Source organism: Piliocolobus tephrosceles, chromosome 15 (assembly GCF_002776525.5).
Source record: "Piliocolobus tephrosceles isolate RC106 chromosome 15, ASM277652v3, whole genome shotgun sequence".
Taxonomy (NCBI): domain Eukaryota; kingdom Metazoa; phylum Chordata; class Mammalia; order Primates; family Cercopithecidae; genus Piliocolobus; species Piliocolobus tephrosceles.
Genome location: NC_045448.1, coordinates 71,604,067 through 71,624,591, shown reverse-complemented (window position 1 = coordinate 71,624,591; position 20,525 = coordinate 71,604,067). Strand labels below are relative to the sequence as shown.

At 48.7% G+C, this 20,525-nt stretch overlaps 1 protein-coding gene, 1 long non-coding RNA gene and 1 pseudogene across 2 annotated transcripts in view; 2 read left to right on the top strand and 1 right to left on the bottom strand.

Moving 5' to 3' along the window:
- ATP6V1B1 (ATPase H+ transporting V1 subunit B1) overlaps positions 1-20,525 on the bottom strand; it is a 43,664-nt gene that overhangs the window by 7,996 nt on the left and 15,143 nt on the right. The window contains exon 4 of the mRNA XM_023224100.1: positions 12,873-12,928. Coding sequence (XP_023079868.1) covers positions 12,873-12,928 — 56 coding nt within the window. The remainder of the gene's footprint in view (positions 1-12,872; positions 12,929-20,525) is intronic.
- Positions 1,296-1,580, top strand: LOC111550592 (annotated as a pseudogene).
- Positions 7,998-14,522, top strand: LOC111550593. The gene is made up of 3 exons (XR_002734109.1): positions 7,998-8,386; positions 8,937-9,074; positions 14,105-14,522. It is a non-coding gene; the product is annotated as an uncharacterized LOC111550593 (long non-coding RNA).

Genomic DNA, 20,525 nt, shown 5'->3' with positions numbered 1-20,525 from the left:
CCAGTGGCATGGGACTAGAATTGACTTATGTAGTCCTTCCAGGGATCAGGAATTTTAAAAATCAGGCTAATATTCAGAATATATACAGAACTCTTAGGCTGGGTGTGGTGGCTCATGTCTGTAGTCCCAGCACTTTGGGAGGCTGAGGCGGGCAGATCACTTGAGGTCAGGAGTTTGAGACCAGCCTGGGCAACATGGTGAAACCCCGTCTCTACTGAAAAAAGAAAAAAAAAAATATATATATATATGCATATATTGCCAGGTGTGGTGGTGCACACCTTTGGTCCCAGCTACTCAGAAGGATGAGGCTGGAGAATTGCTTGAACCCAGGAGGCAGAGGTTGCAGTGAGCTGACATTGCACCACTGCACTCCAGCCTGGGTGATACAGTGAGACTCCATCCAAAAAAAAAAAAAGAACTTTTAAAATGCAATAATCAAAAGGATTTGATCAAAGGATTTGAAAAAACATTTCTCCAAAGATGACATACAAATGGCCAAGAGCCACAAGATAAAATACTCAACATCAGTGGTTATTAGGGAAATGAAAATCAAAACCACAATGACACAGATGCCACTTCACACACCCTAGGATGGCTATAATAAAAAAGATAGGTAAGGTGAGGTGGTTCATGCCTGTAATCCCAGCACTTTGGGAGGCTGAGGCACATGGATCATATGAGGAGTTTGAGATCAGCCTGGGGAACATGGTGAAACTCTGTCTCTACAAAAATACAAAAATTAGCCAGGCATGGTGGCAGGCACCTATAGTCCCAGCTCCTTGGGAGGCTGAAGCAGGAGAATCCCTTGAGCCGGGGGTGGGCAGAGGTTGCAGTGAGCTAAGATCACACAACTGTACTCCAGCCTGGGCAACAGAGCAAGACTCCGTCTCAATAAAATAAAATGAAATGAAATAAAATAAAATAAGATGATAGATAATAACAAGTGTTGTTGAGGATGTGAAGAAATTTGAATGCTCATACAGTGCTGGGAGGAATAGAAAACAGTGCAGCCACTTTGGAAAGCAGTCTGGCAATATTCATAATAGCCAAAAGTGAAAATAACTCAATGTCCATCAACTGATGAATGGATAAACAAAATATGGTGTATTTATACAGTAGAATATTATTCAGCATTAAAAGGAAGAGACTGCCCTGGAACCCATGGCAGCCAGCTCAGGGGGCGGCCCTGGAATGGGGCTATGGTGGTACATGGGGACCTGGCTATGGTGGCTGTGGGGCTAGTGAAAAACTTCTCAAGATCCTTGGGAAGCAAAGGAGGATTTCATAAGAACAAAATGGGTGGAGGGGAGAAAACCTATGGTGGCTGCGAAGGCTCTGATGCCATGTATGTCAAATCGATATCATCTGATGGTCATGAATGTACTGTAAAAAGAGAACATGTATCAACACCAGGCACAATAAAATCTATGTTGAGTGGCCCAGATCAGTTTGCTGAGAACAAAACCAATGAGGTCAATTTTAGAGAGATCCGTTCACATGTGCTATTAAAAGTATGTTTGTATTTTGCGAACAAGTTTCACTACACTACCAGCTCCGCCAAGATTCCCGATTCCCGATAGCACCCGTAATTGCGTTAGAACTGCTGCTGGCTGCCACCTTCCTAGATTGTTAAAATAAATTATAATCAACTGTTATCTCTTTTCAGTAGTTAATACCCATAGTTCAGTTAGTAATTTTTTCATATATAGTGTATTGCCTGTATAAAGTTCATTGCAAAGCAGATTTGTTTTTTGCATAGCAATCAGAGTTGAAATTTGTTTGTTACATCAACAAATTAAGGACATTTTCACAAATTGAGAAATAAATATGCCAATTCATAAAAAAAAGAAGTACTGATAGATGCCGCAACATGAATGAACCTTGAAAATATTATGCTAAGTGAAAAAAGCCAGGCACAACAGGCCACATATTCCACAGTTCTATTAATAGAAAATGTCCAGAATAGGCAACTCCATAAAGACAGAAAGTAGATTAGTTGGTGCTCAGGGCTGGGAGAGGGAGGACTGGAGTGAGAACTAATGGGCGTGGGGTTTCTTTTTGAGGTGATGACAATGTTTTGGAATTTGATCATGATGATGTTTGCATAACTCTGTGAGTATACTAAAAGCCACTGAATTCACAGTACGCAAATTATATTTCAATTTTTATAACACATCAGGGTCCCAGATAGTCAGGTGGCTGAGACAGGAGGATCACTTGAGCCCAGGAGGTCGAAGTTGCAATGAGCCATGATTATGCCACTGCATGCCACTGCATGATCATGTCCCACTTCAGCCTGGGTGACAGAGTGAGACCCTGTCTCAGAAAACCAAACCAAACCAATCCAAAAACCAAACCAACAAACCATCAGGCTGTCTCTCCAGGACCACAGGCAGCACATGGGCAGGTAGAGCTTTGTCCCGGGGAATCCCTGAGCTCTGCTGTCTATGCATGCTCTGGGAGCCACCCAGTCCCAGTCTTTACCCACAGCTAGAGGAGACCACAGACTTGGCCAGGGAAGCTGGGCTAGCAGAACACACCATCCCCATTGACACTCATCACCAGCTGTCATAAGTACCAAGAGATCTAAGCCCCATATCTGCACCTTCTTCCTGGAAAAAGTCCTGGAGTAAACACATTGCATCCCCTAGGCTCCCTCACCTCACTTCCTAGGTGGCTGATTTACTCCAGGGAGTAAGCCATAATCTTAATCCAACTAAAATTAATGGTTCCAGGCACAGTGGCTCACGCCTGTAATCCCAGCACTTTGGGAGGCTGAGGTGAGAAGATTACTTGAATCTAGGAGGTTGAGATCAGCCTGGGCAACACAGCGAGACCCATCTCTACAAAAAAACCAAACCAAACAAAAACCCAAAACAAACAAACAAACAAACAAAATATTGATGGTAAAAAGACAACACTTTCCTCCCAAATTCCTAATATTCTGGGAAATTAAAGCACTCTTTTGAATTACCTTTGGTCATTAGAGGCGATTAAGACTGAAATAACAGATTATCTGGAAAAGAATGAGGAGGTCATCCTTTTGTGCCACGACCTATGAAAGATATAAAGCTGTACCATGTTCTCTGACCATAAAAGTAAGTTACAAATCAAAAACAAGAGGAAAAAAAAAAAAAAAAAAAAAAAAAAAGTCAGAAAAACCTCTTACATTTGGAAGAAAAGCATTCTAAGTATAGAAGCATTTATATCAGAATTAGAAAACATTTAGCTCCCGTAATAGTGAAAAGCTGTATATCAACATATGTGTGAAGCATTTAAAGCTTTAAATGATTATATTAGATAAGAAAAATAGTTGAAGAAGCTAAAAGTATGCAATGTGAGAAGTCAGAAAAAAGAACAGCATTAAAACCCCAAAGAAAGTAGAGGAAATAAGAGTAGAAATTATTAAAACAGAAAACAGCCGGGCGCGGTGGCTCAAGCCTGTAATCCCAGCACTTTGGGAGGCCGAGACGGGCGGATCACGAGGTCAGGAGATCAAGACCATCCTGGCTAATATGGTGAAACCCCGTCTCTAATAGAAAATACAAAAAAGTAGCCGGGCGAGGTGGCGGGCGCCTGTAGTCCCAGCTACTCGGGAGGCTGAGACAGGAGAATGGCGTGAACCCGGGAGGCGGAGCTTGCAGTGAGCTGAGATCCGGCCACTGCACTCCAGCCTGGGCGGCAGAGCAAGACTCCGTCTCAAAAAAAAAAAAAAATAAAAATAAAAAAATAAAACAGAAAACAAATATATAATAGAGAAGGCCAACAAAGCCAACTGGTTTTTTGAAAAGCTGACTAAAACAGACAAATTGCTGGCAACACAGATTAAGAAATAAGAAAGGCATGAAAAAATAATTGTTGGAATAAAAAAAAGTCACAACTAGATAAACTGATAATATTTAAAAGATAATGAAAGGAACTATGAACAATTTTATGCAACATATTTGAGAAATTAGATGAAATGAATAAATATAACTCAAACCAAAGCCAACTGAAAATGAAATTGAAAGCCAGAATAATCCTGAAATCTTGAAGATATTAAATAAGCAAAGAAAACACCAGTCCCAGATAGTTTTAGCAGTGAGTTCTAACAGTCAAGGAATAAACAATTTGAAACTTAAGCTCTTCAAAGCTGGGAAGAGAAGGTACTGTATTTAACTCATTTTATGAGGCAATTATAGCCTTGATACCAAAATAAAATAATTATGGGAAATTTGTAGGCAATCTCACTCATGAACATGGATGCACAAATCCTAACAAAATATTAACAAATCCAATCTAGCAATGCATTAAAAAGACCAAGTTGCAAGCCAAAATAGTAAAGAAAAGAAATGAAGATAAACATATACACACAAACAGAAATTTTAAAAGACCAAGTTAGTATTATTTTAGGAATGTTAGGCTGGTCTAGTATGAGAATATCTATTCATATAATTCACCTTATTAACAAATTAAAAGATTAAAAACTATGAACATCTAAAAACATTTTGAAAAAAGTTTTTTAAAAAAACCCATCCATATTAAAACTAAAATCAAAAAGAACAAAAGTACTCTTCGAAAACAGGAAATAAAAGGGAAATTTCTTAACCCCAAAAAGAATATCCTCAAAAAACCTGCATAGGCTGGGTGCATTGGCTCACGCCTGTAATCCCAGCAGTTTGGGAGACTGAGGTGCACGAATCGTTTGAGGTCAGAAGTTTGAGACCAGCCTGGCCAACATGGTGAAACCTCATCTCTACTAAAAATACAAAATTAGCCAGGTGTGGTAGCGCGTGCCTGTAATCCCAGCTATTGGGAAAGCTTAGGCAGGAGAATCGCCTGAACTTGGGAGGCGGAGGTTGCAGTGAGCTGAGATCGCACCACTGCACCGGGTGACACAGCAAGACCCTGTCTCGACAAAAAACAAACAAACCCTACAGAAAATATGATATTCAATGATATGATGCATAAAGCATTCCCTTTAAAATTAGGAGCAAAGCGAGAATCTCTGCTATTTTCATTCTATTCAGCCTTGTACTGGAGGACCTAGTTAAACTAATAAAATAAAATGAGTAATAATTAGAAGGAAACAACTACCAAATAGAAAGCCCCCCTAATTCCCAAATACATTAAAGATAGTACCAAAAGGAAAACTATAGGTCAATTTCTCTTATTAACATAGATGCAGAAATAAGTTATTAGTCTAATCAAGCAGTGTATTAAATAAACATGTATGACCAAGTAGGATTTAATCCAAGAATGCAAGACTAGAGCAATCAACATTACGGAATTTGTCAACATTTGATAACAAAAATCATAATAATAGAGAGTTCGTCAACATAGATTAAAAAAGAATCCTATAAGATTATGTAACTAGAAGCCAAAAGGCTTCTGATAAAATTCAGCATCTGTTTCGCTTGTTTGTTTGTTTTGAGACAGAATCTTACTCTGTCCCCCAGGGTGGAGTGCAATGGTGAGATCTCGGCTCACTGCAACCTCTGCCTCCCGGGTTCAAGCAATTCTCCTTCCTCAGCCTCTCAAGTAGCTAGGATTACAGGCGTGTGCCACCACGCCTGGCTGATTTTTTGTATTTTCAGTAGAGACGGGGGTTTCACCATGTTGGCCAGGCTGGTCTCGAACTCCTGACTTCAGGTGATCTGCCGGCCTTGGTCTCCCAAAGTGCTGGGATTATGGGGGTGAGCTACTGTGCCTGGCCAAGCATCTGTTTCTAATACAATTCTGTATAAAACAGGAATGGAAGGCAACTACTTGAACACTAAACTATTAACCAAAACCAACATTGGCACCCTTGTACATGGTAAAATGTGAAAGTTACCTTCATTTCCAATAAAAATCAATAACAGACACAGATACCTATATTACAATTGTTACCTAACAGTGTTTTGGAAGTTTTTGTTTATACAGTAAGACCAGAAAAAGAAAAGAGAAAATTAAACATAAACAGAAAATGTCCTTTTTTTTTTTTTTTTTTGAAACAGAGTTTCGCTCTTGTTGCCCAGGCTGGAGTGCAATGGTGTGATCTCAGCTCGCTGCAACCTCCGCCTCCTGAGTTCAAATGATTCTCCTACCTCAGCCTCCTGAGTAGCTGGGATTACAGGCATGCGCCACCATGCCCAGCAAAGTTTTTGTATTTTTAGTAGAGACGGGGTTTCTCCATGTTGGTCAGGCTGGTCTTGAACCCCTAACCACAGGTGATCTGCCCGCCTCGGCCTCCTAAAGTGCTGGGATTACAGGTGTGAGCCACCACAACTGGCCGAATGTTCTACTTTTTTAAAGATGGTGGTGGGAGGTGACTGTATTCTTCAAAATGTCAAACAAAGGCTGTGGGAAAATGTTCCAGATGATAGGAAGCTAGACAGACATGACAAGTGCAATACCTGACCCTAGACTAGATCCTATACTGGAGTGAAGAAAAAAAATGCTATATTCCAATTTATCAGCTTACCCGGGAATTGGAATATGGATGGTAGATTAAAGTATTGTATCAGTATACATTTCAGAAGTTGATAGCTGTACTGTGGGTATATAAAAGAATATCTTAATTCTTAGGAAATACACACCAAAGTACTTGAGCTTAACATACCCTCAAAAGATTCAGGAAGTCCAGGTGTGGTGGCTTATGCCTGTAATCCCTGCACTTTGGGAGGCTGAGGCGGGCGAATCACCTGAGGTCAGAAGCTCAAGACCAGTCTGGTCAAAATGGTGAAACCCCATTTCTACTAAAAATACAAAACTTAGCCGGGCGTGGTAGAGGGCACCTCTAATCTCAGCTACTCGGGAGGCTGAGGCAGGAGAATTGCTTGAACAGGGGAGGTGGAGGTTGCAGTGAGCCAAGATTGTGCCACTGTACTCCAGCCTGGGCAACAAGAGTGAAACTCCGTCTCAAAAAAAAAAAAAAAAAAGTGTCAGGAAAAAATTATGCACACACAGCCACACATGGAGAGCATATGATAGAGCAAGTGAGATAATATGTTAACAGTTGGTGACGTGGATGTTCCTACTATTATTTTTGTTTTTGAAAATTTTTATAAAATTGAAATTGTCTCAAAATAAAAAGTAAAGTAAAAGTATGCTGATGGAAAAAGAGACATAATTCCCTTTATTTGCAGATTATATTATACATTTAGAAAAACTCAAGAGGCTACATTTAGAAAAACTAAGAGGTTTAGGAAAAAGTTTTAGAATGAATAAGATAATTTGGCTGTTTATAAGATAAATATATAAAAATCATCCCCCCCCCCTTTTTTTTTCTATTTTAGTAGTAACCAGTTAGAAGAAGCAATGGAGAAGACTATCCCATCCGCAATAGGGCCAAAACTCATAAAATAGCTATAAATAAACAAGAAAGGTAGAAGAAAAAAATATTATGGAATAACATAAAACAAGTCCTAAACAATGAAGAACATTATTGTCTTCCAAGACAGAATGACTTACTAGCACAAAAACATGAATCCTTTTGAAAAGTATATAAATGTAATCCAACCCTAATGGATTATTGTTTATTTTAAAATTTAATAAAATGATTTTAAAGTTCACATAAATGAGAATAGCCAAAGTAGTTATGAAAAAGATCAGAGATAGAGGACTTGCCTTATCAGCACAGTGCTGGTGATTATCATCATCATTACTATCGTTATATCACCTACTGGCCACAAACTAGTGACCTTAAGGGCTTGGCGGGGAGGAGCGAAGGGCCCAGTTCCCCAGCAAGGTGTGACCAGGGTAGGGGCCACTACGCCAGGAACCCCTGCTGGTGGAACTTGAGACTAGAAGGTTTGCAGCTCTGACAGTCACACGGAAGGAAGCTCTCGCTTAGGTCCCTCCTTGTCCTGTGAGGTCACCAGGAAGGTGACCTGTGGTTCCCCAAACCACCCCTCAGCCTTGCGGAGCGGGGTCCTCAGCAGGAGGCCGGCCCAGGAGGAAGGCTCCGAGGTGGGAGGAGGTGCGAAAACCCAGGCATCTTGGGTTCTCAACCACAAGAGGGAGCCCAGGAGCACGGACAGCGAGTGCCTGGGAAACGCGTGGAACACACGTTTTCCTCTCCCACTCTGATAACCTGTGTTTCGATACGAAACGGGCCCTGCCTCGTTGTTTATCACCTCCCTGGAGGTGACGGAGGGCTGTTTTAACCTCAGGGGAAAAGTTGCCGTACAGAGCACAGGCCAGAGTGGGCCCCAAAGAAATCAGGCGGTGGAGTGATTAAAAGTGATCATTTTCTGTAATTCCAGCTACTCGGGAGGCTGAGGCAGGAAAATCGCTTGAACCCGGTAGGCGAAGGTTGCAGTGAGCCAAGGTCGTGCCACAGCACTCCAGCCTGGCGACAGAGCAAGACTCCGTCTCAATAAATAAGTAAATAAATAAATAAATAAAAAGTGATGATTTTCATGTGGGCTTATGTGGGTTAGGGAGGGAGAGTGGCAGGAGAGGAGAGGGGTGCGTTCTGTGTCCCTGAAGGATAAAATCAGAGAAAATGAACTTTAAATAGCAGAAATTATGGTCAGATCTGGGGAAGGGCCATCAGGTTTTCACACCCAGGCATGGAGGGTGTAGTGTCTGGAAACTTTAGGAGGAGCCCCAGACTCTAAGTGTGTGCTGGCTGTTCGTTGGTGGTGGTGGTGGTGGTGGTGGTGGTGGCGTCTCATGACCAGTTAGGGCAGCGGGTGCCAGGGAGAATTCCACTGGAGGATAGCGAGTCCAGGAGCTTGTATCTTAAGGGGCCCTATTTCCCAACCGCATACTGAGCAGGCCTGATCCCATGGACTCTCACTGTGGGTTACTAAGAGGGTTGCAGGAAGAGGGCATGATGCAGTGCAATGTAACCCCGTGCTGGAGATTCACCTGAGCTCTCAACCAGCAAGTGGCCAGGCACCGGGGAGCTGCTGCGTACACACGGAGGACTGGAAGTTCTTAGCAAGCCTGTGGGGATTTGTGCACAGGAATGCTGCCTCTAAGGTCCCTCCTGCTGACAATGGCCAGGGCAGTGCGGGAGCTCCTCTTTGGAAATTGTCTTCAGAGCTGATGCAGACTCTTTTGAAAGCGGCCACAGACATTGGGGGTCGAGTCTGGTGGTTAAGGTGAGTGCTTACTCCAATTCTCAAACAGGGAGCAATTTGAATCACAGAATACAGGAGTCAGAAAATTCTCTAGAACAGAGGTTCTCCGTGTGGTCCCCATACCAGCAGCATCACCTAGGAATTTGATAGAAACGTACATTCTTGGGCCTCCTACGCCAGACATGCTGAATCAGAGCTCTGGGGTGGGGCCCAGCAATCTGCCTGTTAACAAGCCCCCTGCACCCCTGATATTCTGATGCTTGTTCAACTTCTGCAAATCAGTTAGCTTTTTCTGGGTCACAAACATCTGGAAAATCAGATGAAACTGTAGAAACTCCTCCCAGAAAAATGCACAGGCACATTCATGCATACCTTCAGAGGTTTGCACACAATTTCAAGGGCCTAATTCCCTAAACTAAGAACCTCTGATCTACACAAAATTCTTCCCTCAAATGTAAGAACATTTGAGGAGGGAAGCAGGAAGAGTAATTGCCTGTGTGATTCAATGTGGGCAGAAGGTGGCGCTGTACAAACGCTGTAGCATTTGCCAAATCCTGGGAGAGAGAAAGGGGTAGTAGGGGCAGCGGAGAGGGATGAGGAGAGGTGCCTCTACCACCCAATTATTTTCTCTGCCAAAGCTACAGATGCAAACGATAGTCGCAGAACCACAGATCTGGGGACCTAGTTCTGGTTTCCTAGGTCGGCCTCATTTTACAGTGGAGAAAGTGGACACCTGTATAGCTTCCGACTCCATGCCACCCTGGGTCCCATGGAGAATGGCAGGTCTGGTGGAGAGTGTGGTGGAGGTGGAGAGGGGGCAGGAGGTGGCACCAACTGTTTAATCAGGCTTATTAGCATTTCTGCATTCCAGGCAGAAATACTGCTGGCTATTCTCAAGGGAGAATAATACTACATTTGTCTGATGTGACCCTCACAATAACCCTATTATTATTTAATAGATGAGGAAACTGGGACTTGCAATCCTAGATCGATGGTTCTCTAACTAGAGCATCAGTTCATCTGGAAGGCTTGTGAGGACAGACTTCTGGGCCCTACCCCCAGAGTTTCTGATTCTGTCAGTCTGAGGTGGAGCCCAAGAATTTGTATATCTGACAAGTTCCTGGGTGGTACTGATGCTGTTGATCTAGGGTTGGCAGGTAGCTAGTAGAAAAGAGTGGGATGGAGCTGGGATTAAAATCCAAACCCAGTGTGCTACACTTAACTACTCAGCCACACTTCCTCCTGGGACGTCCATTACACTGGGGGGTCAAGCGGTAATGTCCCTATGAACTCAGAATCTGTTTGCTAGCAACGAATGGGTCTGATTTCTTTAATATTGCTGGCTCAGGTTTTGACAGGTCCATAGCTAGTCATGCTAACGTTTATTCATTCATTTATCTCATTAATGTACTCACCTTTCCTTTGAGCAAACATACTGAGCACCTACTATAGCCTATGTGTTCAGTAAAAACGCTGTGTTGGGCTTCTGGAGCTAAAGACGAACAAAACACAGTTCATGGCCAATAGCAGGGCATGGTGTGTGTGGGGAAGGGCAGGGAGGAGATACGTGGCCAGATCTTGACCAAATGCCTCAATGGATGCCACTAATAAGACCACAAAAAGTAGAAAAGAGGGAGAGGCATCCAGGAGAAGGTGATCTCTCATCCCTGGGGATGAGTCAGAGGGAGGGAACAGGGGGAAGGGTAGTATAGGAGGCAGAGGGAAAAATCTGTGCACAAAATTACAGCTAGCCAGGAGCAATAAGTTCTAGTGTTCTATACCACAATAGGATGACTGTCCATGACTGTAGTTAACAAATATATATATATATATGTCTTCAAATAGCCAGAAAGAGGATACTAATATTCCCAACACAAAGAAAGGATGCTGGAGATGATGGATATGCTAATTGCCCTGACCTGATCACTATGCATTACATAAATCAAAACATCACTGTGTACCCCAGGAATATGTACAATTATTGTGTGTCTATTATAAAATGCCCGGACACAAGCCCCCAATCTTTGTCATTCCTTTCCACATACTCTATCCTCTTTTCCAACTAATTGTGAGAAGGCTTCTTTGCCTGGAACCTATCTCAGAGTCTACAGAGAGAACTCAGGGGTTCTGTGATCTTGGATGGGAAAGTTACATTTTTACGTTCATTAACGTTTACAGAAATTTAGTGTTTCCTCTAGTTCTGAATGTAAGGAACAAACCACAGTAGAATTAGCAGTTCCATAGTACCTGTGACTTTGTCACCATCAGAAGTCACAGATATTTTCATACCACATTACAGTTGTCGCAGAGATCTCAAAATACTATTTGTGCTCATCACTACTTTAAAATTATAGCTATGAAACTGGTGGCGAGTTCTCGTTATTTAATTTGTTAAGAAACATACATTACTGATCACATTTTAAAAAAATGATATGCAAGTGCCCAGAGACCTCAAGTGGCAGCCCCATGCAGACACTATTTCAGGTGTTAGTTTTGACACAGGGAAGGGGGAGTGATGAGCATGAGCGGAAAGGCTTGCAGCCACCTTCATAGAAAAGACCTGTAAGTGGCCGGGCGCGGTGGCTCACGCCTGTAATCCCAGCACTTTGGGAGGCCAAGGCGGGTGGATCACAAGGTCAGGAGACAGAGACCATCCTGGCTAACACGGCGAAACCCCGTCTCTACTAAAACTCCAAAAAGTTAGCCGGGCGTCGTGGTGGGCACCTGTAGTCCCAGCTACTGGGGAGGCTGAGGCAGGAGAATGGCGTGAACCCGGGAGGCGGAGCTTGCAGTGAGCAGAGATTGCACCACTGCACTCCAGTCTGGGTGACAGAGTGAGACTCTGTCTCAAAAAGAAAAGAAAAGAAAAGAAAAGACCTGTAAGCTGAGGGCACTGGGGAGCCCTAGGCGAATTTGATGCAAGGGTCAGGTCTGAAAGGCTGGAGGATGGAAAGAGGATAGGAGGGGGCCAGGCTGGGAGCCCAAGGCCATTGCCATAACAAGGTAGCAGTGGGGTGGGAGGGAGCTACAGACATGGGTGCCGGCAGGTGTGGGGTCTGGGACAAGAGGGTTCAAAGGGGCCCTGAGACTTCCAGTTTGCTCAGCTAGGAGGTGGGGTGGGAGGCTGAGGGATTGGGGCTGGTTGGTGGAGGAAGTATAAGAGAGTGATCTTGTACCTTTGCAGGGCTCTTTATGGCTCAAAAATTCCCAACCCCGGGACTGAAGATACTGTCAGTGTCTGCCAGTTTCCCAGGGGCTACAAAATAGCCCACAGCCCACTTACTTTTGGTGGGGCCACTTCACTTCCCACCCATGTTGCTGAGACTGAGATATTCCAAAGGCCTTTGGAAGTCATCAAGATCCCTAGAAATTTTAGTTGGCATTGACTCGCCACCTCCTCCTCTTTCCCCTTAAAAGAAGATCCTGTGAGAGTTGCGGGTGGGGAGAGTCTAGCCCTCGAGGAGGTTAGGTGCAACCGTGCTATGGTCCAGCCTTCCTCCGAGGTTAGGTACGCCCATGCCACTGATGGGGAAACGGAGGAAGGACAACTCATTAAGGGTAGAAGCAAGTTTCCCAAGGTCCAGGGCTGGGCCTCCATGGGTTTTTATGGTTTTTACTGAAAAGGCAGGGAGGAGAAAGCTTGGATGGCTTCGGATACAGCTAGGGTAGGAGAGTGGGAGTGGGTGCCTGGACAGAGAGAATAGAGCAGGCCCTGGGGGCCAAGGAGGGAAAGGGTAATTTAGAAGAAATCCTTCAGGGCAGGGGAGAGGCGTCCTGGGATTTGGCCTTAGTGCCAGGGAGGCGGCGGAAGAGTCTTACCTTGACCCGGTCCAGCACCACCAGAGGCCCGTTCACGCTGCACACAGTCCTGTAGGCTGGGGGAGGGGCAGGGGTGAGGAGGGGTCTCACCCCAAACACCTGCTCACACACACAGAGGCATCCTCCTCCTTCCCTTCCTCTCCACACCCCACCTCCTTCCCAGCCTGGGCCGTCAGGGTCATTAGCTGTGACAGGGCCAGCCACCATTGCTGTAAGGGTCATGCCCCTGCCCGCAGGGCCCCCGCTGCTCGGACACCTGCAGGAGGCTGGGGGAGGGCCGGGCAGAGGGCAGAGGCCTCCTCAGAGTCCGCCCCCATCACACAGAGGCCTCTCATCCCTGGGGCTGCTTCCCCTCTGGCTTCAACCCCCACCTCACCCACTCCATCCTCTCTCACTCCAAACATTTTCCAAAAGTTTCTGGCCCCCGGCTGCGGCCGAAAAGTGCCCTCCTCTGCCCTCACCAGGACTGTGTGTGTGTGGTGTGTAGGGGGTGCAGGTGTCAGTGAGAAAAACCAAATGGGGCCTCTGCTCTCATCACAAGGTTCCTGGACTCCCCAGGCTCACTGGGTGCTCAGCATGGGAGGGGAGGGAGTGAAAAGGCAGGGGAAGGAAGGAAATGCCTGCAGATGTGGCAGCTGCAGAGACCCACACATGGGAAATGAGCTCAGCTTGCAGAGGGAATTGCGTTAGATGTCAAGAAATACTTCCAAACTCCCATAGAAGAAGCTGTGGACTGGCAGGAGGCAAGGCTAGTTTTGGTTCTGCTAGAAGCTGGCTGAGAGACCTGGGACAGCCCCTTGCCCATAGTCCTGGGATACCAGTGCCCTTCTCTGGGGTTCTTGTGATGCACCAATGAGATGAGACACCTGAAATGAAGGCACTTGGCAAGGTGGGCACGGGGCCTGTGAGGCCACTAGGTCAGTCACAGGCTGGCAGGATGCAGAGGGGAGTGGCCCAACCCCTCTTTCACAGGCAAGGAAAATGGGGCCCAGAAGTGTGAGAAGCCTTGACCAGGGCCACACAGCACATCTGTGGCAGAGCTGGAGCTGGGACCCCGCCTTGTGCTTCTTGCTGGACCACACTGGTTCTCGGCTCACTTACCCTCCTGCTTTGGACAAGCCTGGCCCCAAGCCACCACATGCTAAAGAAAAACCAAAAGTCCCTCCCCTTTCCAATCCGGATATCTGTGGTCAAACTTCTTATTTTTGTTTGATCTAAGCTCTTTTCACCAGGACTTGAACTAGGAAGACTGACTGGGCACAGTGATTCTTGCACAGATCTTTACAAGGATCCTCCAAGTGTAAGAACCATTTGGAAAACTCCGGGCCTCGAGGACAGCCAGAGAAGACAAGTTCAACTTGTACTTTGCCATACATAGCAGGGGATCTCCCTCAGTTCCCTGCCTTCAAACCTACCTTACAGACCTGACTGGCCTGCACCTGAGCCACCCTCTTCTTCCTTCCTATTCCCACCAAGGAGGTGTCCTTGCTTCCTTCATAGCAGGTCCTTCCCCTGCACTGGGAAACAGGCCCTAGAGATGACTCCATGGGGTGAAGGACCAGAGCCTCCTTGCCTCTCTCCCTCTTTCCTCTCTTGTCTTCCCATGAAGCTCTGATGTTTCCAGTCCTAAAGAAACCTCGCTCAGTCCCAGTCCTTCTCCAACTCCTCCCCTCACAAGCATGGCCCCCACTGCTGGCTTTCCTTCCCCACCTTCCACCCTCTCCTTGGCCCTATCAACTCTGGCTTCAGTAGTCTCCGATGGCTATACTCAGAGCCCGGGCACGCTGCCCTCTGGAAGATCTCCTCTGGGGCCGCCCATCAGCCTCCTCTGAAGACTCACACTCACGTTCCTCACTCTCAGACCTTTGGGTGCCGGAGGACTTCAAGGTTTGGCCTGGCTCTCCACTTCTCCCTCTCCTTTCCTCTGAGATCTACTTTCTTCCTTCCCTCCCTGCTTCCTTTCTTCAAGCATGTCTACTGCATGGATGCCTTCTATGTACTAAGCGAGGCAAATGAAAGTGACAAATGAAAATATGAAGTGCCCACAGGCTAAAAGAAGGATACAGAGCAAATAACATAATTACAAACTGCAGTGGGTGCTCCTAAGGGAAAGATCAGGATGGGTGAACGAGAGTGGGAGGGAAGACCAGACTGGGTGCGCTTGGAGGAAGCATCTTATGGGAAGAGCTGTTTGAGCTGAGCCTTCAGGTTCAAGGGGTGCCAGCCCCCAGGGAGCTAGGGAAAGGACACTTCCGGCAGAGGTGAGAAAGAACTGATTCAGGGCCTTTGGGGAACAGAAAGGGGACAGTGGGCTGGCATGCACAGGCTCACGTCAGGTGCAGTAAGACCTGTCACCTCCAAGAGGGCAAGACATCATCTGTGGCGCTCATCGCGGTGTCCCACTTCGTGGAATAGTGCCGGGAATATGGTACACACTAAAGAAATATTTGGACAGGTACAGTGGCTCACGCCTGTAGTCCCAGTGCTTTGGGAGGCTGAGGTGTGTGGATCGCTTGAGCCCAGGAGTTTGAGACTAGCAATATGGTGAAGCCCCATCTCTACAGAAAATTTAAAAATTAGCCGGGCACGGAGGAACATGCCTGTGGTCCTAGCTCTCAGGAGGCTGAGGTGGGAGGATCACCTGAGCCCAGGGAGGTTGAGGCTGCAGTGAGCTCTGATCACGCTATTATTGCACTCCAGCCTGGGTGACGGAGTAAGATCCTGTCCAGAAAGAAAGAAAGAAAGAAAGAAAGACAGAAAGAAAGAAAGAAAGAAAGAAAGAAAGAAAGAGAAAGAAAGAAAGAAAAATAAATCTTTGCGGATGGATTATGTTAACTGACCCCATCTGCTCCTTCCCATGCTTCCCACATCAGAACCGTTGTGTGTCCCCTCCTGACCTTCCCAAGCCTCCAAACCAAATGAGAGTCCTATTGTCCAGCCTAAAGGGTTGCACCGGTAGCACCACTTACACTTCCTGAGAAGGCAGAGAATAGAAGAGAAAGAGGATGCACTGGGCTAAGGGGTTGTTGGGTGTAGGAAGACTCCTCAACGAGAAAGGGTAGGAAACAGAGGCTTGGGCATTACCCTTCCCACCAATAAAAAAAAGCCTCTAAACAGCCACAGCACTCCCACACCCACATGGTGATTGGATCAGATTGTCTGGATTGCTAGTGGATTGTGCAAGCAGGGGAATGCGGAGCAGGCAGGAGAGACCCTCATTTTTATAAGCCCCAGGGAGAGCTGGCATCTGGCATGCCACACCTGCCAAAGGGCTGCGCTGGGGGAAGAAAGCAGTGATGAAAAGATGCAGGGTGGGTGGGCTGGATGGGGGGGGGGGCGGGTGTGGGAGGGGATGGGGCCCAAGGACCAGAAAAGTCCAGGGAATCATTTCTAATTCCACCGCCCCCGGAGACAAGTCTTTCAACTTCCGCCCTTCTTTCACAGCTGCTCCCCCACTTCACAGCCCCTGTCATGTAGAATCCCCATTAACCCTGACATCCAGCAGCTCCACCTGGGAGTGGGGGCAGCAGCAAAGTGGTGATGGGGGACAGAGGATTAGGGGATCCACACAGCCCTTCCCTCTGGAGGAGGGGCTGGGCTGGAAGAGGCCTAGAGGCAGCTGCAAAGCACTTGCCGCAGGCCCTCTGGGAGTCAGATGCCTTCCCCGGCCAGGCCACTCGGGTGATCAGGGTGAGATATCAAAGCTCAACATCTTAGCACATCAGCCTCAGCTGTGAGTTGCCTTCCTGGGCTTCTCGCAGCTTCCAGGCCTGGCTCTGCGTGAACACATCGCTTCATAGCCTGGACCCTTCATTGCAGATAATCCACTTAGGCGGCTGTTTCTGTTCAGCACTGGACTATGCACATCCTTCAAGGCCTTGCCCTTGACTGACTACTGCAGCCCACTGGGTCCTCTCCCCACTGCTGCCCCACAGTACTATAGACAAGGACCCTAGAGGGATGATGTCTCTCCCGTCAGGTGTCTTAGAGCTCTGCCCCTCCGCTGTTAGGCCAGCCTGATCCTTTCTTCTAGGCTGTTTGGTTTGGACACAGCCAAAATGGGGGCTGAGCAACAGAGGTGTCCTTGACTGCAAGCCGGTCCTTTTGTTTGTATACTGCAGCCTCCACCTCCATGTGTCCCTTGCATGGAGTGGCAAAACGAGGCCCAGAAAGTGGGCTAGTTTATCATCGGACGCGCCACATTTCAGGACGGTATCCTGCAGCGCTCAGCGATTATGGCCACTCTGCAACCCTGGGATGTTGGCCTGGACCCTGGAGAAGGAAGCGGGTGCATTGCCACAGGCAGAGGGCTGGATCAGAAGACTCGAGGGGCGCTCCTTCCATGGGCCTACCAGAGACTTTGCCGACACTCCCTCCAGCTGCCCGGCCCACCCCCTCTCCATTGTCCTAGCTGACACTTTGGGTTGTGCTCCGGACTTCTGGCTGGTGGAGCGCCTCCCTGCCCCCACCTCCCTACCGCCTTTTCTGTCAAAGGCTCAGCGGGGCTCCCGCGCGGCCCACTAATTAGCGCTGGCCCAGCCACACCTGCAGCGTCCTGGGAGAGGGCTGAGACAGGCGCCCATGCGTGAGGCCAGGGTGGGGGCAAGCCCAGGGCAGCAGGTCCCGCACCTCCTCCCCGATCCCGCTGGAGGGATTAGCGGAGGGAGGTCAGGGGCTGGAAGCGGAGGGCTCTTCAGCCCAAGACCCTGCTTGTTGGGACTCTCTCCGTGTAACTCCTTCCCCTTCCAGTTGAGGAAACCGAGGCGGGGAAGCAAAGCCAGTGGTTTGGCACTCAAGCTCCTGGGGGATCTGCGGGGATCTGACCTGGCTTCATCCCTCCAACCAGGCTGCCAGCTTGGCCTTCCTGACCTTTGCTCCTGCTGGGCACCTCCACCTGCCAAGCCCAACATCTTCTGCCCAAACAGATGAAGCTCCAGGATACCTCCTCCCCTGCTGGGAGCCAAGGCCCCTGGGGAACAATTCTAGCTCCTCCACCCTTTCTGGTATCTCCTCCTTTCTGGCCAGTCCTCTCTCAGCCACTGCAGTGAAATCCCCCTTAAAGTCTCAGGCCTCTTTAGCCCACCTCCCCGGGGAAGCGAATGCCTCTTAAGTCACCTGGACTCATCTCCACCCGGGGCCGAGCGAGCCCTGGGGCCTCCTTGCCCTTAGCTCCCCGCTCCCCAGTTTTTCTCCCAGAATTCTCCTGTCTGGGAGTGCTTACAGACCCAGGGTAGGAGGCCAGGCTGGGGAGGAGACAGGCGGAGAGGGATAGAGCAACCCTGCCTCCAGTGTACTGAGGGTGCAGCCCTAAATTTTCAAACCCTTGCCAGCCCTGCGCCTGTCCACAGGCCTCAGGGAGAACCCTACCCCCACCCCTCCCACCCTCAGAGCCTGAGGAGGAAGCCAGTGGGGTGGGGAAGGGATTGGGAGACACTGCGGATGAAGGGACACACCGAGGAACCTGAGCATGTCCCTGGGGGTAGGAGGGCATCTGGGCTGGGCTGAGGCTGGTCCCTTGCATCCTGTGGAGACACTTGATAGGCAGCAAAAGTAAAGGTGCTGGCAGGGAGCAGAGCCTAGAGGGGCTCCCCTGCACTGACCTTTGCTCTGGGTCCCTGTTGGGTTGTTGGGTGTGAACACACTTTCCTGGGTGGAGGCCATATACAGCCAGCATCGAGGGAGGCATGCAAACGTGGGGTGGCGCGGGGGACACTGCCACCCCTGGGTTCCAGCCTGGGTCAGAACCTCCAGGGAATGTTGACTATAAATAAGGGGCTGGGTGGGAAGGAGCTGACAGGAGGTGGTTCCAGGCTTGAGCCATCCTGTCCAGAGGAGTGTGGGGTTAGATGCTATCTATAGGGTCCCTGGGCATCAGGAGGTGGGGGCACATTCCAGGAAGAAGGAAAGCAGAGCATGAAGGTGCAGATCACACACCACACTCAGCACCCAGCGGCTCCCCAGTGCCCACAGGGAGGAGGGACGGTCTGCAGGGAGTGGGGCTCATCACAACAGACTGGCAAGAGTCACACATCCTAGCTTAGGGTTCCGGGCCTGGGCTCTGGACCCAAGGGGGTCCAGTCACTGCATATTTTTGGGCCTAGGTGACCCTAACTTTGGTCTAGGGAGAATCTGGACCTCCTAATCTCCCCCAACCTCCATGGGGCAGGGCCTACAGGCCTTCCTGGAGAAATCTGACCCACCCCATTCTCACCATTTCTTCTTAGCTGGAATGTGCTCCACCCTCAGCACCTGCCTCAGGCCTCAGGAGGTGCCCCACACCCCAGGGCTCTCCTCCCATGCGCCCCTGGGCCCCTTTGCTCTGATTTCACCCCTCAGCTACCCTCTGAGTTCAGGTCACCTCCTCTCCTGGCCTGGATAGTAACAGAGGAACAGAGGGAAGTGGGGTGGCTATGTCAGGCTCACTTCCCCTCACATCACACTTCCTGTTAGGAGCCTCTGGCTCTGCATAGCTGTGGCGGCCACGCTGGTTTACTCCAGTGAGCCTCTGGCTCTGCATAGCTGTGGCGGGCCACGCTGGTTTACTCCAGTGAGCAGGGCGGCCTGAGAATTCACCAAGCCAGGGAGAGTGACCTTGGACAAGGAGATGCAGGGGTTCCCTTTGGTCCTCTAGACCTTGCCCCAGACATCTGGGCCACCCTTGCAGGACAGGCACAGGAGCCACACGTGGGGCCTCCCCTCTGAAATTGACAAGGGTACATCCCAGCGCCTGTGGACACTTCCATTCCTCAAACCTGGATACTCGTTCTCATCCCAGCTGTACACACTCTCACCATACTCAGATATATGACCCTGCCGGAACACATACACATGTGCTCTCTCCATAAGCGCACATGCACACACGTACTTCACACCTAAGTGCACACACACACACCTTTGCCCTGAGTGCATAAGCATGCTGCACACATTTCCTCACCCCAAGTGAAGGTGGGAGTACCCCCTAGATACATGCTCCTACCTGCTTATGCACACAGGCACCTCCCCAGTCGGGAGCAGAACACGACATGCACCCATTGATGTGACGCACACAAGGCACCTATTTCCTCAGGCTGAGAGTGCTGACGCTCTACACTGCCACACATACCACTCCAAGTACACTTAATCACACCCCACCTCACGCTGAGTGCTAGGGTGCACACTCCTCACACAGGCACGTTTACACAAAAGCAGGTGCACAGCACACCCCACTCTCAGGGGCAACTAGAAGCTGTCTCTGGACTTGGGGTGTTACGGCAGGATTGGGCTGATGACAGCTATTCCCCAGCCCTCTCTTCTGGGGTAGGCTGGGCTGGGGACCTGCAACCCCTCACCTGCAGAGGTGGCCCCTGGTCCAGGTGGCCCCACGGTGTCACTCTGCTGGACAGAGAACCCTCCAAGTCTCCCCAGGTTTTGGGTCCTCCTCCTTTTCTGAGGCAAGAAGCAGAGCCAGGGAATCTGGCAGCCCACCCCAGCTCCCCACCCTGTCCTCACCCACCACAGTGGAGGGGCTACTCACTGACACGGGGGTGGGTGATGTAGTTTCGGGTGACCGCCTGCATGTGCTCTCGGGCTGCGCCTAGGTTGCAGCCACTGCCAGGGAGCCCCCCAGGCCTGCTGTCTATCTCCATGGCCATGGTGCAGTGCCCGGCTGGGAGC